Genomic DNA, 27,094 nt, shown 5'->3' with positions numbered 1-27,094 from the left:
CTTTAACTAAACATGACAAAGTTAAACATTTTAGAGGAAATGTTTAATTTTGATGAACTGGTACATGGCAATGTATCTATTCCATCATTGTTTGTTCCTTCTGCAGGCTGTTCCACAACTTTTTTTGTTTTGTTTATTGTAAAAGTTTACGTTACGTAATTTACGGACGACTCCTAAGTTTTTACCATATAACTACCTTAAGAATATTAAAAATGTATATTTTTCGAATCCAGAAAAACCTTGACATGCACATATTAAATCAATTATGTGTTATATCATGGTTAAATAAAATTAGCCAACTTTTCTCATGCATCTTTTTTAGCAGATGGTCAGAAATAAAGTTCTTTCTTGTAAAACCTTGTGGTCTTAATAAACTATTGATTCATGCAACCTTTTAATTGTGTTTTATTATAGTTTAAATAGATCATATAATAATCTTTTAATTTTTTACATTAAAATATAAAATTTTCAATGACAAATAAATATTTATTTTGTATATTTCAAGTAAGTTGTTGCTCAAAAACAATCATTTTATAGTTCAATATTGTACTAAACTTTGATTCAATTGCTTTTTATAGCAATTGAATCAAAGTTTAGTACAGAAGCAATTCTTTTAATCGTACAGCCCTGAAATTTTACAAATAATCTTTTGCCGACAAACAATAGCTATATTTGTTACATTTGATTCAATAAGTATTTTAGATTTACGATGCCCCACCTCCCCGTTGGTTAGATCTGGAACTCCGAAAAAAAATATCGGAAATCGAGAGGGCATCAAAAAGTGTTAAGTATCAATATAAATTTAATTAAAAATTTTTACAAATATTCCACTTGTTAATTTCAGACAAATAAAAATGCGTCCAAAAAAGAACAAATACATCAACCGAGAAGAAGACCCAACCAACATTTAAATTAATAAAAAAAAAATATGCTCCAAATATTTTTGTTAATTATTATATACAGAATTCAAAATAAATTTTTATTGATTATTAATCATAATCAATAAGTGTAATAATTCAATTTTGTCAAGACTAAAAAGTAGAAAATAAAATAAATTAAAAAAACTTTTTAAAAATAGCTTTCTATTCAATCGACTAAAAAGTAGAAAATAACTTTTTTCTGTTTCTGGTACTCGTGGAAATCATGTACTTAGTAATAATCACTTTTGTAAAGCCAATACTGGAAGACATTGAAGGCAATTCATGTACGTATGTAAACAAACAAACTCATCGAAGTAAAGGAATAGAAAGTTTGGCGCCTTTTAAGTCAGATGCTTTCAAAACCAAATTCGTTTTAAATGTACATAAAGCTAAAGGCGCCAAACTTTCTATTCCTTTACTTCGATGAGTTTGTTTGTTTACATACGTACATGAATTGCCTTCAATGTCTTCCAGTATTGGCTTTACAAAAGTGATTATTACTAAGTACATGATTTCCACGAGTACCAGAAACAGAAAAAAGTTATTTTCTACTTTTTAGTCGATTGAATAGAAAGCTATTTTTAAAAAGTTTTATTTATTTATTTTATTTCGTTTCTGAACACACGGATTTTAAATTTGTCACAGTTAACTTTTTAAGTTGTAGTTAAATCGCAATTCTAAATCAATTTAGAGTTTAGTTTTGTGTAGTTGTAACTTTCATCACTTCGCGTTTTTGAAAACCCATTTTTTATTTTGTAATCAAAAAGCTGGGGAAAATTTACAAAATGGTCGTTGAGGTAAATTGTCTTAAGGTTCGCGAGTCCTGTATAGTTGAAAATGTATATTAGAAAACTTTAGTGACGATGATTAGTGGCATATTTAAAATTATATTGTTACAATCAAGTTAATACGTTTTTTAACTTTTATATTTAGTTTTTTTACAAATATTTATATTTACTTAATATATATAGTTAACTATTTTAGGTGCTCCAAGAAGTCCTGACGGTCTTATCACAGAGCACCGTGGAATTATCACAGGGATTTAATCAGAAAGTTCACGCTTCCTTCTTCACCAATGATGCATATATGGCCAGAACCGGCTTTGAACGTCGGTCCTCCAGTTCTGAAGTCAGAACTCTAACCACTACACCACGGCTGCCCATTATTTTATTTAAATTTAGTTTATTGGCTTAACAAAAATATTGTTAAATAAACATTATCAACAGTTTTCATAAAAAAATTCATTGGAATAATTTCATTAAACTTGTCTTTTTAAAATTGACGTACTAACTTACGCGGTGAATATAAACAAATAGTCTCAGGACGAGGAAAGAAGGCACACTATATTTATATATATATATTTTTATGGGCCTTGTTGGGTAATAAATTATTTTATGTCATAAAATATTTGACCCCTTAATACACTTTTATTGTCATAAAATTTTTGAACCTTAAATACGCTTTCCTACTATGCTCATCAGTTTGATATCTTCTAAAAAATCAACCAGAAATATCCCAAAAGTTAGTTCAATAGAATTGTTCTCTAAAAATATTTACAAAATTTACAAATAAATACAAACAAATTTTTTTTTTTGAGCATTGGAGACTCAGAATTTAAACTCGACAAAGAAAAAAGCTCAACTCGACTTTAAAAAGATCCAATTCATTCAAATTATTTTAAAAGAAAAATTAACATCCAATCATTTTGAAAGAAAAATTAACGTCTAATAATTTTGAAAAAGAAAACGGAAAACACAAACATAACTCATTCCGAAAGAAAAATTAAAAACACTAACATAACAATAACAAAAAAAAAAAAGAAAAATGTTCAATTAAGCCTTCTATGAAAACATTACATAGAAGGCTTAATTGAAAATTGCATCAATGACATCACCATCTTCGATTCCAATATCTATTGCAGTTTTATCTGGATCAATTCTATCACCATCAAACGTAAATGATGCCGTTTTGATATTAACATGGTTGGACTCACAATATATACTCAAAACATCCGACAACTTTTCAATCTACAAAAAGAAAAACTGATTACAATTAATTAAAAACAAAAAATTACAATAATTGAGTTAAGTTTCAATCGGCTGAGATACACAAGTTCGTTGTTTTACACTAACATAAAATCACACTGATGTTAAAGATTCATGAGAACTAAAGTAAGAATGTACTAAAAAATCTTAGCGATGTAATGCTAAAAAATCTTAGCCACGGCTAAGACTTTTTAGCATGAAGTTATTTTTTGTCAGCTTCCAGTGACGGATCCAGGATTTTTTGGTGGTGGTGCGGGAGGGATGTTGATACCAAAAGGGATGGGGGGGGGGGATGTTGATACCATTATAACAGCAGGACTATGTCCTTTCAGAGTTTGAACAATTAGTTCACCTAACCCTTTACCACTAAGATCATTATATATATCTATATATATATATATATATATATATATATATAATATATATATATATATATATATATATATACACACATATATATATGTATATATATACATATATATATATATATATGTATATATATACATATATATATATATATATATATATATATATATATATATATATATATATATGTATATATATACATATATATATATATATATATATAATATTGTTTAAACTTATATTAATATCTAAATGTTTTCTAAAGTTTTTGAGTGCGAAAAAAAATAAAGTACCAGAAAGTAAAATTGTGCGGCGCAATGGTATCTTTTTTGTATGATTAAATCAAAGTGAAAAAAAAAAGAATGAAACATTAGGCATTTCTCATGGAAGAATTTAAGATCAAGAGCGCAGATTAATTCAATAGTTTCAATATTTTGATTATTTCAGGGTATGTATTTTCTGGTGTGTGTGAGGGGGGGGGGGGGGGGGAGCATACCCCCCCCCCCCCCCCGATGCATATCCACCCCCTGGATCCGTCACTGTCAGCTTCAATTTTTTCATTAAAGTTTTTAATTTTTTTTTATTAAATGCAAAATGTAGCAAATTGGATTTGAACAAATTATTTTGTAATGGTACAAGGCAACGCAGCCTTTTGTTAATTTGTTGCGGTAACTGAGAAATGACCCTGGAATGGTCTCAGAAAAATATTTCATAGGAATTGATAGTTATAATAAATTGTAATTAATCTCAGGGACAGTTTATCGCGTTTTTTGTTTTGTTTTTTAGTTCTGGATTTAAAAGTAAGTCCCAAACTAAAAATTTAGATTTTTTTTATTAGGCTCAAAAATTTTTTAAGCAATAATATTTTGATGCAAAAAAAAAATAGTGATAATTTATTTTTAACATTTTCTTTTACTTTTTGTATATTTTATTTGAAATTTTATCTAAAGATAATAATGCTGATAACATAAATGTCTATTTTAGAGCATTTATGGATGTCACTATTCATTATTTCATTTATGGATGTCACTATTTTGTACCGAATGTTATTTTTGGTAAAATACCATATGTGCTGACACACTGTAAATACTGTCACTTGGTAAAGCGACAATACTTTGATGGTATTAGCACAGTTTTTCAATTAAAAGATCATATTAAAATTTAAAAACTTTAAAAAATTTAACAATTTTTATGAAACAAAACTTTCTTCTGCTGATTGTTTTTTTTTGAGTTGATTAAAGTTAACGAGTTAATCAATTGAAACTTATTTTTTACACATAACAGACAACGATATAGTGTTTCAATAAGTACTTTTCGTTGAAAAAGTTGTTACAAACTCACTGTTGTAAAAAATGGCTAATAACTACATCGAGCTAACCCCCTTCACCCAAAAAAAAGGCTTTGACGGCAATTTTTTCTGACTCCAAAAATGTAAAAATTAAAATCTAACTATTTTGTCCCAGCATGTAATCTTGATTTTTAACATTTTTCACAGGTTAAATTGAAAGCTTTCCAAATTTTGCATTTTTAGAACTTTCAAAACACACTAAATGGAGAATTTATTACTCCAAAACATAATTTTTTTTTGTTTAAATTAAATATAAATAAAGTTACATTTGACTCAAATAAAAAATAAAGTCCTAAAATTTAATGAGTACATTGAATCAAAAATCTTTTGGCAAAATTTAAGTGCTAAAGAAGCCAAATAACCTGAAAGCCAAATAACCTGAAAAACCGTATAACCTCAAAAATTCTGAAAATCAGCAGTGCATATGTTAAGAAGAAATTTTCACATGCCAAGCGTGTTAACAAACTTTCAAAATGCCAAATTTTGCCAAAAAACCATGAAGATTGTTGGAAATTGTTGTGCCTGAAGAAGTGCTCTCATAAGTTGAGACAACTCCTTGTTAAAAAAAGCTTTAAACATTACCAATTGAATATTGATTTGAGTGATACCAGAGTGTGAAGAGGCATCTGTGACTCATGTCAAACAACTCTTTGGAAAAAAGATAAAGGAAATGATATTATGAAGATGTTATTCTGCCACCTTTGTTTTCTCATCTATAAAAGTCAAACCAGCAACAAGAGGTCAAGACTACAACTGCCTCATTTGCCAAGTAGGACATTTAAGACTAAATAAGAAGAGCCCATGCAGACTATTCTAAACTTGAGGAAGAATGCACTCCTAAACAATGTGGTGATTGTTTGAGTCTTGTTGGAAGAGCTCTGTTACATTGTTGTATATCATTTAAATTTATGGAGAATCTCAAGCAGCTAGCTAGAGCAAATCCACTTGCTGCAGAACAAATAGCAACTCAAGTCATCTTTTATCAAACTTGCAACTATTGGGGACATGGTCAAAATATCACATCTAATAGGTAGCCCATCCCTTAGAGTTAAGACAGGTAATACTTTTTATAGTGAAACATAAAAGTTATTAAAATTTTTTGCATTTTTAGGTGATTCAAGTGCCAGAAAACTTTTTAACGAACCCAGCATCAAAACTGAATATCTTGTCAAAGTACAGCTAAATACAGTACTGTCAAACCTTGGCATGAAGAAGTTGAGGTTAACCATCAACAGAGTCAGTGACTCTAGAAATGTGGAGACAAATTTCTAGTTAAGTTTGAAGCCATTGGCGCAGTTTACTAAAATCAGCACTCATGCTTTATCAGAGAGTAGAACCCACTCCACTGATTATGTAGCTGTGAATTGAAAGGATCATGTACTGTTTACTGTTTCTAAACGAAGTACTCCTTTCTCAAAAATTTTTCCAGAACCGTATAGTCAAGATTCTCAATCTGATTCAAGGTCATGACCATATAAAAACTTCTAACTCAGATGTTTGCCAAAGACAGCAGTGTCAAGCATGAAATGTTTGTGGCTATTTCACAAGGACTACCAGAAAACTTGAGCAAATGTGAAGCAGATGTCCCTAATCAATCTAAATAAAGTCAACTTTGTTGCCTCATGTGACCTGAAACTTGTCAATATTGTTTGAAAAAGCAATTAAAATCAAAAGTCATTTATATCAGTGTAGATTTTTGATTTATAAAATAAAGTAATTTTTTGAATTGTGAAGATGTTATAAAAGTTTTTGTAAAATTTTCTCCTGTGGTCGCAAATAATGAACTTTTGTAACCTAATTATTTAAAAACTATTATTAGAGCTGGTTCTAAAAAACACTTCTGCAAAATAAGACACCCAATGGCATGATGGGTGTCTTATTTTAACAAAAATACTTTTATCCTAAACTATAACATTGGACCTCAAATGAAGTGAAACCTTATAGAGATTTCATAAACAACGATCTTTTTTAAATATAACCTTCTTAAAGGTTACTACAGGACAAAATATTGTTTTTTTTTATAACCCTAACCAACATATTACATTCCAAAAATCAGACAAACCACACAATGTCATTGTCAACTTCAATCTGACTGCATATTAGCTCAACTGCAACTTCCTTCTTCTGTGAAACTTTTATGCAAAGACCATGCTATGAAAACAACTACAAACTGATCTTACAATGATTGTAAAGATTTTGAAGTCATGAACTTTAAAGTCTTCTAATACCAAAGTACTAATCCAACCTTTAACACAACCTGTTACAATGCTGTTACGTCAGCAGTACTTCTAATTATAATACTTTGAATTTGAAACTTTTTTATAACATTAAAACATACAAAAGCTTGATCATATCATTTATCAAGCTCATATTTAAGTATACCTAACAACACATCATGTAACTTTTTTTAATTCCTTTATTTTCAATCTCAGTCTGGACTAATAATACAATACCTGGGGTTCTTTAAATATACACTTCACTTATAGCCAAAACTTCTATTGTACTAATGTGTAAAGTTTAATGATTATTTTTATATTTTTCTTTTATCTTTTTCCTTTTCTGATTCAGATTCACTTACAAACAAAAAGTTTATTTTGTTTTACTCATGTATTTAAAGTTTTACTTTAATTGACATGATTATAAAAAAAATGCCAATAATCCAGTCTGTATACCAGCAGTATTTCTAAAAAATATTTAATTGTAGAATTTTAGAATAACTATCACTTAAAGCTACAACTGTTACAATTTGTTTTTGTTATTTGTGTGTTTTTTATATCTAATGCAATATTTAAATGACTCTTGTACTCCAATATCATATGAGCTAATAAAAATTGCTTTTTAGTTTTTGTGTTAGAAAACTATTTTTGGTTGAATTAATAAACCCTCTTTGATTTCATTAAGTGATCTATTTCAAATAATTCTTTTTTAATGCTAAAAAACTTCTATGCAGATTTTGTTTATGTTTTCTTTGAACAATATGATAAAAGCTTTAAGCACAAATTATGTAAAGCACAGTTTTCTAACAACAAAAACAACACATTAAGCTAAAATGTTTTTAAATCACACACTAGCTCATTCTTCATTACAAGAGAGAAAAAAAACTTTTTTTAAAAGTTAATAATTTGCAGTAGTGAATTATCTTGGAATGTCACCTTTTTTATGCAACATTTTTCTGAGAGCCAGAGAAAAACAAATTGAAATCTATGAATTGAAAATAATTTGAAACTGTGAGCCATAGAAAAAAATTGAAACAAAAGAACTTTCAGAAAAGAAAAAAAAATTGAAATCAAAAAAACTTTCATTCTTTAGGCCACCCTTTTTAAAATCTTGAAAATAAATTTAAATTTAAGTGTATGAAATAGTCGAAAGACTTTTCAATTATTTTTTTTGATTTTTAAATAATCAAAATAAAATTGTTATACATATGTTAATTTACAATAGAGCTATCAATATGCAGCTAATAACTTAGTACATACGCACATTAACATAATATAAACCCAAATTCTTAGTAGTAGCTTTCTTTAAGCGCAAACAAGTTCTTAGTAGTAGCTTTCTTTAAGAGCAAACAAATTAAAATAATAAATATACAAATTACACATACCGGAGAGATTTTAAAATCAGTTTTACTTTTTCTTTTTGTATCTGATTCTGCTTGTATACTTATTGTTATTTTGTCAAGTTCTTCATTATTTTCATATATCATACATTCTAATATAATATATAATAATAACAATAATATATAATAATAACAATAATATATATATATATATATATATATATATATATATATATATATATATATATATATATATATATATATATATACACATATACATTCATACATACATATACAAGAAATGTCTCTTTAATGTGTGTTAAATGTGCACATTAAAGAGATAATAAACTTAACATAAACACAATAAATATCTCTATCATAGTGACAAATGCGTGACAAATTTCATGTATTTAGAAAAGTTTAAGCTTTTCAAAAATCTGTCTCTCCAGTTAATTAAGCCTGTTAGCAACCTGTTTGTTGAAAAGAGTAATTTTATTATAGATATGTATATTATGTAAAAACTAGAAAACTCATGAGGACTTTTTGGAAAGATGTCTTTTGTTGCTCATAGGAAAATTAAAATTTTTAATATTAAAATAAATTTGTGGACTTCATAAAGAATGTGGTTAACTTGTGCCCATGGCATATTTTTAACAATATTAAGTGTAGCATTATTACATAAATCTTGAAATTTATCAATTTTAATTTTACCTTGACAAGAAACTATACAAAATATTACACTGATTTGAAAATGTAAAAGTAAAATGCTATATTTGTACATAGGAGTGCATAGATCTTTTATAGTGGATATTAATCCTTCTAAAAATATTTTTCGATCTAATTGTAGATGTTCTCATCAGAGTTATGTATCTCACATATCTAATCGCAGTCCAGTGTTTTCTTTTTATTTTAGTAATAACCCTGTCTCCTGCATTACGTATTGGTTAACCAAGTGGTCTTGTTTTTTTAGCCCAAAATCTATTATCTATGTGATACTGATAAAGTAGTTTTAAAATCCAGGCAGTCCCATTTACATATAATTGTGTAATACATATGTTTTTTTGATCAGATTTGGTTTGTGGTTTTTTAGTCAGTCTTTATCATGTGGGAAAATATCCAGTTTTTGTAAGAATGATACCATTTTTATTAACTTGATTTTTGTACAGTATACATGTTTACTTCTGATGATTGATCAACCGGGAATTTTTCACTAACTCTCTCAATATATGTCCATTCAGTAGTTTTTGTTTTGCAAAGTATACAATCTGCACCTCTGCTGATGATTAATTTAAATCCCTTTATTAAATTAAAAGTCCTTCATTGTATCTTGAATACAAATTTTCACATTGAGATTTTTGCCAAACTGACAACGCTTTTCTTCAGAATATATAACTCTTTTTGAGCATTAACAGTCGTTGGGACAATAAGATCTAGCAAATTAGTTTCACCAGAAGGTTGCATCTGGGAATCGTTAAAAGGATTTCTTCGTCGTAGCAGATAATGCTCCTTGTCACACTTGTTTTGAAAGAGTGTTTACCACCTCAGTTTAAAATTTGTTACGTTTGGGACTCCACAGTCTTATTTTAAACTATCTGGTCTAAAAGTAACATTAAAAATGCGAATTACATATTAACTGTGTCAGGTTCTGGGATTGTTAAACAACAGATGCAATATTTAGAAATGATTATTATATTTGAAAAGGGTATTGTATTTTTCGGCACAGGTTACTGCAACAAAAACTAAAAAAATGAGAGGTGATTGTGTACGCCCATGCAACGTACGACCACACATTACACAACGATTTGAAATATGGAAGACGTGTAAGTTTGTGTTCAACTAAACATTAAATTACTAAGTACTCTTACTGAGGCTTCAAATTTAACAGTACAAAAAACTTTGTACTAAGTATCTAAATTATAAACTTTTTATTCATTCAACTTTCGTGTTCTCAATTACACCGTATCTTTCTAAATAACAACTTTTAAATTCTTAATTACTTATTATGTTTCTTAATTATAACTTTCGTTCTCTCAATTACTTTTTGAAAAGGTGAAGTTCGAAACATCAATTAATTCATAAGTATTTGCATGATAAGTATAAATAATTAGTATATAATCTTAAACAAGCTTCTTTTGACATAATCTATTATGCTAAGTTAAAAAAATTAGGGTTTGTTTGATTTTTGCTATATAATAATGAAGCATTGTATTAAAATAAAAAAAAAGATATTTAATTTTACTTCTTAACAATTAATAAACTGAAAAAAGAATAAATTTATTTTTAAGTAAGCAAACATGATTAGTCTATAAACAGGGTTGCCACTCCAATTTTAAAAGTTTATCCCTAAACAATTCCCTCTATTAAAAATGATTTTGATGCTTGATGATTTTTTCTACTATCGCTATGGCGATATTAGTTTTAAGGAATAAGACCATATTGAAACATTTGATTTGCTTTCAATCATTTTGTTTGATTTCTTTAATGCTCGTTGCCCTACTCCATCACAGCCATCTTCAAAACACAATTGATACTAATAACTATCTTCCAGAGATCATCTAGGTTATATTTAAAAAACCCAGAAAACATTTTGCAAAAAAAAAAAAATTTGGAAAAAATCCCAAAATTTTTTTCCTTTAAACTAATAGCTTTCTTAATTTATTTTGAAGCTTTTTTTTCTTTTTTTGTATGAGTAATAACTTAAAAAGATTTTAAACATTGCAAAAACATTTATTAAAACTTTTATTCATGGAAGACTTCTGGAAAAATTAAAAGTTAAAAAAAATATCTGGAATTCTAAACTATTGTTTCCATTAAAATTTTGATTAAAGTTATTGTTTCCATTTAAAAATTCAACACAAGCAATAGTCTAATTATTTTATGCATTAACTCTATATAAGAAGTAACTACATATATAAGATATATACTCTATATAAGGTATAACATACCAACCCAATAACTGGTTAACATTCAACTCTGGACATTCATGATTAATTAATGATAAAGTTATTTTAGCCATTTATGCCATTGACAAGTTCCGTTTTCATCAAACCACTCAGTTCTGTAAATGATTTTCTTTGTTTTGAAACAGACGGTTTTGTTATGTAAGCACCCTCTACTTCATAAATAAAATCTTTTGATGCTTGTGAAAGTATAAATACGTACAGGTATGTGTACCTTAAAATGTATGCGCACCTTAGAATGCTGGTAATTGAATTTTAGTCTCTTATATTTTCAAATCAATTGGAATAAGGTAATTCATTTAAATGACTTTCACCCATTTCTCTTGTGCACAGTCCATAGAAACTCTCCCTTGTCTCTTTTGAGTTAGACTGTGGTGCATTGCCATGAATCTTGACCAGAAAGTATGCGATAGTTTATTTGTGAGTATTGCTTTTCTGTATTAGGTAAAAGCTTGCAGTATAAACAATGACTTTTCAGGTTTTTATTAACATGCATACGATACTTTATATTATATTTAAAATGACTGTGGACAATTCTTTTTTTGTAATACCCTGTAGAAATCTGTTTTTATTTTTTGTATACAATACTATTGCATTCTCCTCATCCTATGTCAAAATTGAAAGATGGTTTTTATTTTCACCACTTTTAGCACCATCTAAATGCGATTTATAGGTCCAAGATCAACATTATAACCACCTTGTTTAACAGATTTGTAGCCTCGACAGTTTTTTTTTTTTTTTACAAAAATTCACAGCATTTGCTAAAATGTTTCCATTCAATTCTATTTCGTCTCTGTAAGAAGCTGCTTGATATTTTGTTTTCTTAATATTGAACCTAAGCTAACCTAAGTTTTAGGTTTTAACCTAAGATTGAACTTTTGGTTTTACAGATTAAGTATATTAAAATGAGACTTTGATCTCATTTTAATATACTTTATCTGCAAAAACAAAACTAAAAAGTATTGTGAATAATTAAATATAACGCTTTAGTTCTTTAAAAAAATCTTACCTACATTTTAAGGTACAAAAAACCTACATTATGAAGTACAGCTGAAAAACTGAAAGTCATTTATACAATCTATTTACTTGAATTTAACATTAAATTAAGAAATTATTACACAAAATTTCAAGAGTCACAGTAAAAGAATAAGACTAATCGAATGATGAGTAAAACCAGAATGAATTTTAGTAGATGGCACATGAGAGGCTAGCTCTTTAGAGCAACGCCCATTATAGAATTTATAGAAAAGAGAAAGAGAAGCAACATTACAACGATGTGACAATAGTTAAAGGTTAGCTGCAAGTCCAACTATGTTTACAATGCACTTTTGCACCTTGTCTAAAAGAAAAAGGGCATTATTCGAAGATCTGCTCCAGATATGGCAACAGTATTCCATATAAAAATGGATTTGAGATTTATAGATTTAATAAAAAGAATCCAGAGTAAGAAAGTAGCGAGCACAAAAAAGAGATGCAACCTTAGCAGATGCTAATTTTGCAATGGATTTGATATATGATTTCTAAGAAAGAGTTAATCCTAGAAGACGAAGGGTAGATGACTTATCGAGTACATTACGTTCATAAATATAGGAAGACCTAGATTGTTGCGATAACAATTAGCTGAAAAAAAATTAAAAAAAGTTTTATCTGAGTTAAAGTTTACCAGCCACTGAGAGCTCTACGCTGTAGCAGAGGTGAGATCCTTTTCAAGAACAAATACCCAAATTAATGTAAGTTATTAGATTCAAGTTAAAAGAATAGGTGTTAGGTAATTAAAGATTCAAAAACCTTGCTTATGATATCAAATTAAAAACAACTTTTAAATAAGCTGTTTACCAATTTGCATGTTGTGTAAGGTCTATTTGAGTGTAAACCATCTGAATTTACTAAATATTTATAGATATATAAAAAATATGGAAATACACTAACTTCAGTATTGCACACCTCATGAAATCAGCTAAAAACGTATTTATTTATTTATTCACAAATTAATCTATTTTTAGTTTTTATATTTATTGTTATTGTTCTACAAAATATTGGAAATTTTTATTGAAATTGTCCTATTACTACAAAAAAAAAAAAAAAAAAAAAAAAAAAATTTAAACCCATTGGGAGTTACACAATATAGGCTGTGCCATTGGGAGAATTAACACCCTGCTTACTGGGATTGAAATGTGGACAAACAATGCAAAATGCAAAAAAACTTAATATCAATTAGGATAAAATGTAAATAAAAGTCCATTAAAACACTGTTGGGATCTATTCTCATCAGATTCTTGCTACCTTGAATGTTTGGCAGCTGGTGTAATTATTTTATGGTTTACAAAAATAAAAAGAACTAAAGATTTAATGATGAACATGTAAAAACAGATAAAAGTAAATGAAAGCTTGCTAAATTACAAACAAAACATTTACATCTTGTAGATTTACGTGTCAAAAAGAATGAGAAAAATATTAACATAGATGCAGATAAAATGTTTAACCATTATGACAAAGAAATTTGTCAACTTTCTATTAAATAAATACTGAATGCAGCATTGTTAATTTTAATACTGGCAATCGCCATGATTTTATTGTTAATTTTATATATCATTTTATATATATATATATATATATATATATATATATATATATATATATATATATATATAATATACATTTATATAAATATATATATATTATATATATATATAGACAATATTATATACATATAAATAATATTATATATAAACATATACATAGACCCCTCCAATTATCGCCTGATCAGTTTTCTTAGCTTTATTAGCAAGATCTTTGATCAACAAACTTCTCACATCCCATCTTGATTCAAATAACTTAATCAATATGGTTTTTAACCCTCTCGCTCTACAGCTGTGAATGAAAATTTTTATTGTGCATTAGATGGAGGCAGAGAGGCTAGAGCTATTGCTCTGGACATTTCTAAAGCTTTCAACAAAGTTTGGCATACTGGACTTCTCCATAAGCTTGTTTTATATGGTGTTTCTGGAAAAGTTTTCGAGATTATCAAATCGTTTTTTTCTAACCACTTTATTGAAATCATCCTCAAAGACCAACACTCTTCTCCACCTCCAATGACTTCTGGGGTACCTTTAGGTTCTATCCTTGGGCCTGTTTTGACTCTCATCAACATCAATGATCTTCCTGACAACCTTTTATCTAAAGTAGCTCTTTTTGGTAATGATGCTTCATTCTCCTTTCTTGACAAAAAGTCTTCTCTTTTCGATTTTACTTCTGTAACAGATTGCTCGCATTGGCTTGTAAATTTTAACTCCAACAAAAGTAAATTATTTACTGCAAACAATTATTGCAATACTGTGGACATTCCTATATTAATGAATCGCAACCCTCTCACTGAGTCCTCTTCTTTATGACCTTCTTGGATTATCATTCACTACTGACATTTTATGGAAACCATTTATACAACCAATTGCTAAATTAGCATCCGCTAAGGTTGCTTCTCTTTATCATGCTTGCCATTTCCTCCCTCCTGATTCCATTCTCTACCTCTACAAATCTCCTATTCGTCCATGTATGAAATACTGTTGTCATATTAGGGCTGGTTCTTCTAATGATGCTTTTTTTTTTCTTGAGGAGGTCCAAAAACGCATTGTAAACATAATTGGACTGCTGAGCCTCTTTGCATCATCATAAAGTTGCATCTCTTTCTTTTTTCTACTAATACAACCATGGCCGCTGCTCAAAGGAGCTATTATCTCTAGTTTCATTAAGTAAAACTCATTTTCATTTGACTTGTCATTCAGTGAAGTCTCATTTGTTTACTGTATCTGTCCCTGCATGCTCTAAAAACTTTTATTCGCCTAGTTTTTTCCCCCACACTTAAACTCTTTGGAGCTCTCTCACATCTTTATGTTTTCCTGACTCATACAACCTTTAGCTTTTCTTCTGTCAACCATTTCCTTGCACTATAACTCTATTCTTTTTTTCTAGTAACTCCCAACTTAATAGTGGTTGCTTGCAGCCTTTTTGGGAGTGAATCACAATAAAAATATATATTTATCAGTCCTTGGAATTAGGAAAATTGAGGTCAGCAATAAATTGCTGACCTTAAACTGTTAGAGGTGCGCGAAAAAAATTTGACACAAAGTGGTTACTATAAAACATAGAAATGAGGCTGGCAAATTTTTGCCTACCTCAAACACTTTATGAGCCTAATTCAGAGGGCTGATATATATATATATATATATATATATATATATATATATATATATATATATATATATATATCTTTAGTGTTGATATCGTGTGTAAGAGTATATGTTATATCATCAGCATCATCAGCTCGTAAAAATTTTTATGAGCTGGTAACCACACTCCACTCTCGCTTTTTATGATGCTGGTAACCACACTCCAGCGAAAATTTCTAATAATAATAATAAATTATTAATTCGTATTAATTGATGTTTTCTTACTAATATATATATATATATATATATATATATATATATATATATATATATATATATATATATACACACACATATATATACATATATGTATATATATACAGGGGCTATTCTAGGACAATAATTTAAGCAGTGATACCCCGTGCCGGCGTCCTAAGGAAATTTGCTGTACGTTGGCATTTGTTTGCGAAAAAAAAAAACGATATTTGCTGTAAAAAAAAACTTAGTTTTGACAATTTGACCACAGCTTTTTGCATATCAAAAATGCGCTGAATAAAAAAGATTTTTGACTATGCATTTCAAATCAAAACTTTTATCTTAACAAATGTTTTTATAATAGCAAAATACTTTTAAACAAAGTAACAAATTACTGATAATGATTTTTTTTAAATACCAATGAAAATTGTATATAACTTTTTTATTCATGTTATATAAATTATATAAGTATGCATTTTATTAATGAACATAAACAAAATGATTTTTTAAATTAATTTATTTTGATTTTGTAAACAACTTTTTTAAACACCAGTCTTTAATGAACTTTATATAGGAATCATTAAAGCTAATACACTTCAAAAACATAAAAATTTTGTTAAAAAATAACGAGTTAATGAATATTAATTTTTTATCTTTAAACTACAACTTTTATCAATTTTATAAACAACTACTTTAAACAAACGATTGTCACTTTAAATTTTTTATTAGATTGATTAAATTAAAGTTAAATCATCATCATTTTTAAATGCATTTATCTTGTAATTGTATGGAAACTTTATTAGTTTTAAATAAGTAAAAAGAACAACTATAATTTAAATTCGTGAATATTTTAAGCAATCATTCTAACAATCAAATTGTTATATTATTTATAAAGATTTCCCATAATATAATAAAAACATTCGCAAATATAAAAAAATTTTCATTCCATTAAAACTAGAATAAAGTATTATTAGTGCTTTTGTTTTTTAGGTTTTACTTTTGTTGTTTGTATGTTTATTTTTTGTTTGTTTTAGTTCTGGTTAATTTCTTTTCATTTTTTCTTATGCTTAATCTAGATTAGTTTTTTCAGCACATTTTTTTATTGATTATAATTTATTTTAAATGTTCAAAATTTAAATTCAATGTTCAAAATATTTTAACAGTTGTGGTTGAATTGTCAAAACAAAGTATTGCTTGCATGACATATAAAGAAAAGCCTTGGTGAAACAAACTGATACATACATACATACATACATACATACATACATATATATATTTTTTTCTTTTTCTGATGAATCTTTGTTGATGAAACACAGTGTCAAATGGGAAAAAATTTAGTTAAGTGATTTTCTATTAATATATAATTGCTCTGTTCTTTTAAGAACATTGAGCACTCTATTGTGTAGAATACTTTTTAAAGTTGTTTAAATATATATATATATATATATATATATATATATATATATATATATATATATATATATATATATATATATATATATACTAATATATATATACTAATATATATATATATATATATATATATATATATATATATATATATATATATATATATATATATATATATATATATATATATATATATATTAGTATATATATATATATATTTAAACAACTTTAAAAAGTATTCTACACAATAGAGTGCTCAATGTTCTTAAAAGAACAGAGCAATTATATATTAGTAGAAAATCACTTAACAAAAATTTTTTCCATTTAACACTGTGTTTCATCAACAAAGACTCATCAGAAATGCATTTCTGATGAATCTTTGTTGATGAAACACAGTGTTAAATGGAAAAAATTTTTGTTAAGTGATTTTCTACTAATATATATATATATATATATATATATATATATATATATATATATATATATATATATATATATATATATATATATATATATATATATATATATATCAGGCCTTGTTAAGAAGCGTTACGCAGCTCGCATTTTGCTTGCGAAAAGGCGATTTGCCCACACGCTCAGCAGTTTTGCGCTACGCAAAAACTTATATCTTTTAGAATATTTAAATTATCTTTTGATTATCGTTAATGTGACGTTTATTCAGAAGAAATAAAGTCGTAAGTAAAAGCATTTAACCGCAATTGTAAACTAATAGATTTTTTTGTTAAAGAAACAGTTTGTTTCATTTTTTTTTTTTTTAATTAAAAATTAGTTAAAAAAAATAAAGTGTTTAAGTTTTATCTTAAGGAATTAAATATATAAATTCCTTTTAAATATAAAAATTATTTTTAGTCATAATAGTTAAAAAAATACACGATTTATTTTGATGTAAAAATTTTATTAATAACATATTTTGTTTATTGTTAATTCAATAACGTAAAGTTTTAATGACGTTCATTTAATTTATGAAAATAAATTATGATCACGAATATGTTATCGGTAACTGATAAATAACAAAAAAAAACTCTATTTTTTAAAAACATTATTTAAAAAGAGTTCACAAATTAAATAAGAAAAAATTTATTAACAATTGATAAGATAACCAAAAACCAAATGTAAAATCATAAGAAAATAAACAAATATTTTACGTTTCATGAAAAAAATACTTTTTTCAAAATAAAATTTAGTTTATATTTGAAAAAAATAATAAAAATGATTTTTTTAATAAGAACTTTGATTTTATTTGTAACTTTTGTTATAGTGAGAAAAAAAAAACTTTTTGTATGATTTTTAACGCGTTAATAAAATAACTTTAATTACAATGCGGTACTTGTAAAGACGCTAGTGACGCAATATAACTTCTAACGATGCAAAATATATTTGCTGAGTTGAGTTACTTAAAAATGCGTTACGCGTTTTCGCTACGCAGCGAAATCTCGTAACAAGGCCTAATATATATATATATATATATAAATGGTGATTTTAATGTTGTCAAAATATATATATATATATATATATATTTTGACAACATTAAAATCACCATTTCCAAAACCTCTACCTGTCAAAAAAAAAACAAATAATGGTAGAAAAATGGTAAATCTAAGGTTCTTATTGACACTCTAGAAAGAAAATGTAAATAATTTGTAAATAACTTAATATTTAACTAAATAATAATTTCCATTAAATTAAATGATTAAATTATTAAATATGAATACAGTTATTATCTCGAGTTTTGGAGTTAAGGAGTTAAAAGATGGTTGTAACCATAACAAAGTAACCTCCTGGACTATAATGGTCCTTTGGGGCTTGGGGAGGTGAATAACATTAGACAAAAAAAAAAAAAAAAATCGACACTTACCAATAATATCACATATTGTGATGTTCAGTTTTTGAACTGAATCATTAACATCAATGGTGGTGAGCTTATTGTTTAAAACAACACATGTTATCGGTACTTTTTCTTGTTTAGCTATCTGTTCAATTATCTTTAAAAATGGCTCATTCTGTTAAAAAAAAAATAAAAATAATATATATATATATATAGGTCACTAAACCCTTATTTTTGGTGTACAATAACTTTAGAGTCGGGTGTCAAATCTCTAATCTGACATCGAGAATCCATAATTGCATAATAAAATTGCATTAAAAAAACTGCGATATATAAACTCTAGAGCAATAAAACTTAATTTTTTATAACTTTTACTTTTATCCATTTACAAATTTCGATAGATTGTGTTAACTAAGTTGTTTTAGGAAGAAAATTAAAAAAATTGGAGCTTTTTTTAGTTTAAAAAAGAATATATGAGTTATCTGTACCAAAAATATTTAAAAAAATTGAAATTGCTTTTTTAATTACTATTATGAGAAAAACCTGGGAAAAAGGTTTTTCTCATAATAGTTTAGAAGCTTTAACCCACCTACAGCTGTCAAACAGCTGTAGTTGGGTTAAAGCTTCCCTTCCTCAATCACAAACTCAATCTTTTGTAACAGGACGGACTTTGATATTAGATAAGTCAAACAGCTGTAGTTGGGTTAAAGCTTCCCTTCCTCAAGCCTCCTAAGGCTGGAGTAGCAATGCTCACAAATGCCAGTTGGGACTTTTGGATCATTAAAGTGTCATGAAGCTGGTTAAAAAGCGACTAGCCTTGCCAAGACACATATGTATATCGTTATTCTAATAACAAGGGTATAAATAACCCCTTAGAAATATTGTGTTTTAATATAAAGAAATTTATAAGGATAAGTTTACATGTTATAACAGATGTTTCAACTTAATTGCATTCCAGATATTAACAGTAGCTGCATCACAAAAAACTTTTCTATCTAAAACTAAGAAATAATTAGTGGGACATACCAAGTATAAAAATATAGTTTGTCAAATATCATTAACTTTAGACTATTCTGCAGTCATTTGTCACAATTAATTGGATTAACAACAGAATAAAAATAAAACACATCTCTTTGAACAATTTTAGCAACTGATTTGTTTATAATGTCATCACCATCTGATTCAGAGGAGGTTATCTGAGCCAACTATCATATTATTGAAGTCACATTCAAGTCTGAGATTTCATTGTCATTTTCAAGCATAACATTATTTTAAGCATCAACAATATCTTTTGTTGAGTTTTAAGATAAGTATTAGCTTTATTTTAATAATTTACTAAAGAATTTTTTGCTATATTTTAGAAAAATATCTATTAAGAGCTAATGTTCAAATGGATGAATGTTCTTGAATATATGATTGACCATCGCCACTAAGGCAAGTATTGTCACACTGTTTTGAAAAAATATTTTTGTTTTGTTTGTTTTGAAAAAACTACTTAGAGCAGATATTATTTAGATATCAGATATCAGATATAATTAATTATAATCAGACATTATTTATTCAATTCAAAGATTCAATTTAAAGAGTTTAGTTAAATAAATTTAGTTAAAAATTGGCAACAACAAATCATTTAGATCAACTTCAATATTTTTTTTATTACCAAGTTGTATTTTCAATATATATTAAGCTTAAAACAACTTTTTTTGAAAATGTCTGCTGACACCCTTACACTAAATGAACACTAAAATTGTTCTATATAATAAAATAATACTGGATTTTTTATTGTTACCAGATTAAAAATTTTTGAATAAAAATTATTTTTAGGGGTGTCACAAAACCCTTACAGGAATTCCAAACTGTTGAGACATGTTCATATTAAAGAAAATGATAAGAAAAAAAAAGCTTAGGATAAATTTTTTGGATTAAAACAAAAAAATAAATGCATAACAAGAAAAACTAACTTTTTGTTTTAGCCAAAGCTTGCCTTCTCCATTTTGTGATAGGCCAAATAGTCTTCATAATATACGCCTCAATCTACAGACTTGGTAATTTATTCAAACGCATTTTATTCCTAAGAGTTTTAATACATAATGAACTTGACTTCTTTGTTTGTTTAAAAGATTGATCTTTAAAAAGAAAGGTAAAAATATCAAACAGGTCCCTAATAATATCAAAAATTTTCTTTTTCAAAAGAATTTTCAAAATGTCATATTGGGTCTCAAATGAATCGAAATTACATTTTTATAAATAAATTTATTTCATTTAGATTTTAGTAAATAGAAAATGACATTTTAAAACTTAAAACAAAAAAAGGGAATTCAGCAAGATTTTATTTTATTTCTATGCTCAAAAAATAACTATACATTTAAGTTGAAGGTATTTCTACAAATATACTTTATTTAATGAACTTGTTAACTTGAAGTGTACATGTGGTAGTGGTGTAGTGGTAGAGCATTTGCCTGGTAAAGAAAAAGTTCAGAGTTCGATTACCACATTTCTCTGCACGTCGGCCCTCTCTTATTTTATACCCTTATCAAAATTAAAATAACTATTAAATATTAAAAAACTATTAAAATAAAAACTAAATAAACCACAAAAAATAGCTATGAAAATTGTTAATAACATGTAAACTATTTGCGTACATAAACAAAAAAGTCATAATGCATTTTTAATTTAAATGATAAATTATAGCAACTCAAAAAATATCAAGAATTTTATTCTGACGACATGCTCAGACACATTTAATAGACTGCTACACTTGTAAAATGATACTTTCTAACTGTGTTTAAAAAAACTTTTAAAACTATTTTATCAGTAAAACCATATCTGTTGGTTTAAACATTATATATACTGTCATATGAGGCTACTTGGACCCAAATTTGATACATGTTTGATGTTCTCTCTCATATTTATGTCAATGTAAAAAAAACTTGTTGTTGCTAATTCATGGACTTCTGAATTAGTAATGATGATTGCAGAGAAAAAAATATTTGGGTGGACTTCAGTCCCCCCCCCTTTTTTTTTTGGGGGGGGGGGAGGTTAAGTTTGGGTTCAAGTAGTCCAAGTAGCCCCTACTTGAACCCATAGTGTAAAAAGTATGTTTTTTCAGATTTTTTTATTGAATATCACAAAAAAACTATACAAAGAAAATCGGTTTAAACAAATTAACACTGCAAATAATGTTAAAGTACAATAAGATCTGTTATACTTATGTCGAGCATACTTAGTACAAGGTGATGAGTTATTCTCGAACCACCCACTTTTGGAGCAAGATGGGCCACCTTCTGTCCATGTGGTCCAAAGAGACTCGGCCTTGTAGATCTCATGAGCCAGCAATTCTCCAGCTGCATTACCACAGTACATAAGCAAAATTGCTGATTTGGATCTATTGATAGTTCTTTCAGGGTATTTTCCTCATTTTTTTCCCCCAGGGTCATCTGTTAAATTGGCTTTGTCTAAATTCCAAATGTTTTCTGCTGGTACATTTTCTGTTTCATTATCTAAATTATCAAAGTATTGTGACTGTTATGCTATTGCAGCCCTGACCCGTTTGAGGTTTCCGGCAAATCTCTCAGATAACTGATGATGTCTTCTAATAAAGGCTTTTACCCATTCGACACCTGGGGGATTTTCATTGAAACATTGAACATCACTCTCTAATCTATCTTGATAGGATTTCACAATAATTCGAAGATCAAATGAGGTCAGTGGGTAGCCAAAAGTCGAAACTTTATTCAAGAGATCACAAAATGATTGTTCTTCAGGCGTGAAGACAGCTGGGTGCCCTCCATGTTTCTTTGTGATAGTAAGGCATCATCTTTGAAGAGCTTTCTTAATGCTGGAACAACAGATTCTAAATTGTTCTTCAGCAAATCATTGACTCATAACTCCACGTTCAATATTAATACAGGCTTTCTCTAAGTTTTGACCGGTATAGTCTTAGCTCAAGATCCTAATTTTTATTCATACCCGCAAGCTATTCTGGTAGAACCAGTTATAAAAGCACTAAGTATACGCAAAAAGATGTATAGCAATAGCTTTAACCAACCATCATCATTGTTTAGGTATACATTTTATAACCTAACAAATATTAAAAACATGGTTAAAATAACAGATATATCAACCCCTTTTAAATATACTATTACACTTTGGGGTTTAATGTTAATGGAAACAAATTTAATCATTTTCAAATATAAGCTGCTACAACAACATTCGAGTTCAAATAGCCCAATTTTGAACTTCAAACATAAATACAATTTTTTTTATCAAAGTAATAAAAATAAAAGGCAATTATAATAATTGCCTTTTATTTTTATTATCAGTTATTTTTATTATCAGTTATTATCAGTTTTATTATCAGTATATTTAAGTATCAGTTGCTACATTTTGTAGCAACTGATACTCCTTTTAAGAAATGTTGTCAAATACTTTTTATCTTTTTTGGTTATGTCTGGACAGACAAAAGTTTTCACTAAATTTTTACCATTATTGTAGTTTCTTTTAAAAAAATATTTTTTTGATCATTTCTTGCAAAAAAATTAAACCCTTTTTTTTTGTTACTTGATTTGAGTAAGTGTATAATTAACTTATTTACTTTCGTACCAAATAACTCTATATAAAATAAACAAATAAACATTTTATTTTTTTGAGTTTAACTAGCCATAACGATATATATATATACATACACACACAATGGGCAATTTCACAAGAAAGAGGAAAGAAAGAAAAGAAAAAAAAGTCATAAAAACACATACTAAACTCATCAATTCTTTTTTTTAACTATTAAAAGGTACTTTTAAGCAAAAAAGTTATTTAAAAAAATCATTTTATCATACTATAGCATGGTTTTAAAGTTGTATAAACATACGTTGACACTTATTTACAATCATATTGTGTAGCGTTAAAAATCATATCCTATATCCATAATTAAGAACTTTGATAACGTTATAGTAAATTCTTTAACATAATATACATGGTTGCTAATAACTGCTAAAAGTTTTGGACTTATGTCCTTTTCGAAATGACAGGTTCAATTGCTTTATTTTATTTGTTGTTTTAAGGTATTGGATTTTTTTTTGTTATGACAGTCATGACAAAAAAACAAACATAAAATGCTTGTAAAACTTCAAGTAAAAACTCAGCATATAATAATATCAATATGTGCTGAATACACACACCAAATTATTTTTTTATTATGCTGTTCACTGCATTAAGTCTGACAAAGTTATTTTGTTCAAAAGTGGTAAGAAGTAAGTGTTACGACCCTCACACTACTTAGAGTTTTTGAAAAATGTTGAAGATATTGGTGCTTTAACTTTTACATACTAAATTATATAATATTTCACATTTATGGAAAGTTTCAAGTCTTTTCCATTTTCGGTTCATTTTTAAAAGCTTAAAGAGTGCCAAGTGTTATGACCGCCACTCTAACGAAATTGCCAATATATATAAAGTACAATCTCTCTAATTAAAATCTCCTTAATTTGAAAACCTCTGTAATTTGAATAAATACTAAGTAACCATGAAATATCACTGTAAAAAATCAACTTTCTATAATTCTACTGTATGTATGTTGGAATACTGTGAACTACTTAAGAAAGACTCCTGTGATGCAATGCAGTGAAGATTAAAGGCTAGTTGTTGTTGAACCACTTAATAAATATGTTTTATGATTTTCATAACTTTGATCAATTTAGTTATAAACATTTAAACTTACTTGTACACTCTTGCAGCCAACCTCCAACCATTATCATATAATGGGCACTGCTCTAAAGAGCTAGCGTCTCTTGTGCCACCTACTAAAATTCATTCTCGTGTTCCTTGTCATTCAATTAAGTGTCATCCTTTTTCTGTGACTGTTCCTAAGTGCTCCAAAAACGCTTATTTGTCTAGTTTTTTTCCTCGAACATCAGCTCTTTGGAATTCGCTTCCTTCATCTTGCTTTCCTGATTCATATAATTTGCAATCCTTTAAGTCGTCCGTCAATCGTTATCTTGCTCTACAATCTTCATCTTTTTTCTTTCAGTAACTTCCAACTTAAATTAGTGGCTGCTTGCAGCCTTGTTGGAAGCGAAGATGTTAAAAAAAAAACAAAAAAAAAAAAAAATGTGACTTGTACATTGAAGCATGATGTTGATGGTAAGCATAACATATTTAAAAAGTTGTAGTTTTTCATATTGTGATTATTTTTTACAAAATTTTGTTTATCTGTTTAAAAGTTCATTTTTCAAGTTGCCATTTCGATTATTATAAAACACTAGCAGACTTTTCAGCAGTAAGTAAATACGCTGCATGGCTGCCTTGCTAATACAAAAAATATTACCTGAACAGCACCTTAATTTTTTAATCATTATGATTTCAAGCAAAAATTTTGCTAACAATATTTTAGGGCATAACTTTTGTTACAATAAAGATATTTCTTGTTAGATTTTAACATACTTAGTTACCTATTTTAACTTAATTACAATTAAAAATTTAGCTAGGATTTGGAACCCCTTCACTGCAATCGTCTTTAGAGCTAGCAATTGGAATGCTTTTTACTAACTAAAAAAAAAATTATATAATAATCTGGCTCTTACTTTATTCTACAATAATTTAAAACAAGTATTATTATTCTTTATTATTATTATTATTAATTATTCTACAAGTTTATAATTTAAAACAATTTACCTTTTTAATAAAAAACTTTTTTACTTCACCATGAAGACAAACTTTAATTTGACATAATTCTTCAGACTTTTTTTCCCAGATTTGGTCATCTGGTGAGGAAGGCACGACACATTCTTTTCTTAACCGTTGTAAGACTTCTGAACTATTTAATAACTTGCTTATTTGAAAAAGATTTAAAAATAATATGAATAATATTTCTATTATAAGTTTACCTTTCCAGTACATCAAGTCTAGCATGTTTAAGAGGAGGTGGAGGGGGTGATGGTGAAAGTACTGAATTGAATCTAAAATGTAAAAATTAAAAAAAATATTTTTTTAACACTTTTTTTTCTATGGTTCTTTTCAGATATTGCATGTGGTAAATTTCTTTTTTTTTATAACAATAATACAACTATTCTGGTTAAAAACTATTAATTCTATTAGCTAATTAAGTCCAGATAAAAGTTAGTGAATTAGCAAACGTTATCTGCAGAGCTCAAACATCCACCTTTTCTGCAGAGAACAGAGTTATTTTTTTAAAGATTATTTTAAGTTTTACCACATAATAAATTCAACAACTAAATTTAAAACTATTACATTTTCATTCAAAACAGAAAAAACTCTATAAAATGGTGTTTTAAGGGCACGATCATTTAGTTTAAAGTTTTTACTGTTTAAGTGCCACAAGCACTTTTGTTTTATTTAATTGACCAAATTTAGTTTTATTAATTTGACCGAATTTACTTTTGTTTTATTTAATTGGCTAAACAGTATTTTCTATTTAATATTCTCCACAGTGGTTATCAAGTATCACATTATTTAAATGTTATTTTACCATCACTGAACCTTCATGAACATCATATTACAGTGTTCTTGTCTCACTAACATTTTCCTTGCAAGTAAAAATGATGCTATTAGCATCAATTTGCTTTTCTATATCTACAAAACATTTTAGGTCAACACAGAACAACAATGATGATATTATAAGTTAAAAAAATGCTGAAAAACTACCAAAAGTATACCTGATGGAATTTTTTTCATCATTTACAAGGCTAGTGTCATTAAAAAGGCTAGAATCTAAACTCTGTTCTGATTCATCTTCTGAAGTTCTAGATACATCATCATCTTCTGATGAGGAAAAATTCATCACAACCTCATTATGTAAAAAAGTCAGCAATTTTTTGCTGCCATAGTTCAAAATTTCTTCATCACTATCAGCTTCTTCATTGCTATCTTTTTCCATTTATAATATTAACTGAAAGATTTTATGTAACCATGACTTTATGTATGTTAATATAACTTTATTAACTGAACAATTTTCATAATAAACTGAAAACTTAAATACAACTAATAGTTTTGATGCAACTGAAATTAAAAAAATAATTCAATTTTGATGCATTCAATATTACTTGCATTCAAAAATTAAATGCATTTAATACTCAATGAATACAACCAACTGAAAGACGCAACCAATAAAATTAAAATTTAATTTTATACCAATAATGATATCAGTTAATAAGCAAAACAAATAATACCTCAAAAAAACCTATAAATCATAAGGATTTTTTGTGTGT

The 27,094-nt window shown here is 27.3% G+C and overlaps 1 protein-coding gene across 1 annotated transcript; it reads right to left on the bottom strand.

Moving 5' to 3' along the window:
- Positions 1-2,431: 2,431 nt before the first annotated feature.
- LOC101240416 (NFATC2-interacting protein) lies at positions 2,432-26,848 on the bottom strand. Its single transcript, XM_065807471.1, has 6 exons — positions 26,543-26,848; positions 25,754-25,825; positions 25,542-25,683; positions 18,903-19,047; positions 8,281-8,387; positions 2,432-2,947 (listed from the first exon to the last, which is right to left on the bottom strand). Exons 1-6 carry the CDS (start codon positions 26,761-26,763, stop codon positions 2,786-2,788), a joined length of 849 nt encoding a protein of 282 aa, XP_065663543.1. The 5' UTR covers positions 26,764-26,848; the 3' UTR covers positions 2,432-2,785.
- Positions 26,849-27,094: the final 246 nt, after the last annotated feature.

The sequence above is a fragment of the Hydra vulgaris genome, chromosome 10 (genome assembly GCF_038396675.1).
Source record: "Hydra vulgaris chromosome 10, alternate assembly HydraT2T_AEP".
Classification (NCBI taxonomy): Eukaryota; Metazoa; Cnidaria; class Hydrozoa; order Anthoathecata; family Hydridae; genus Hydra; species Hydra vulgaris.
Note: the sequence above shows the minus strand (reverse complement) of the source record. Positions and strands in the feature narration are given on the sequence as shown.

Bases quoted from the DNA above. Each gene is read 5' to 3' on its own strand.
- LOC101240416 (XM_065807471.1), bottom strand. From the start codon at position 26,763: ATGGAAAAAGATAGCAATGAAGAAGCTGATAGTGATGAAGAAATTTTG. The intron at 25,826-26,542 runs GTATACTTTTGG...TTTACATTTTAG, and splicing joins GATGAAAAAAATTCCATCAG to ATTCAATTCAGTACTTTCAC. The intron at 25,684-25,753 runs GTAAACTTATAA...GTTATTAAATAG, and splicing joins AGACTTGATGTACTGGAAAG to TTCAGAAGTCTTACAACGGT.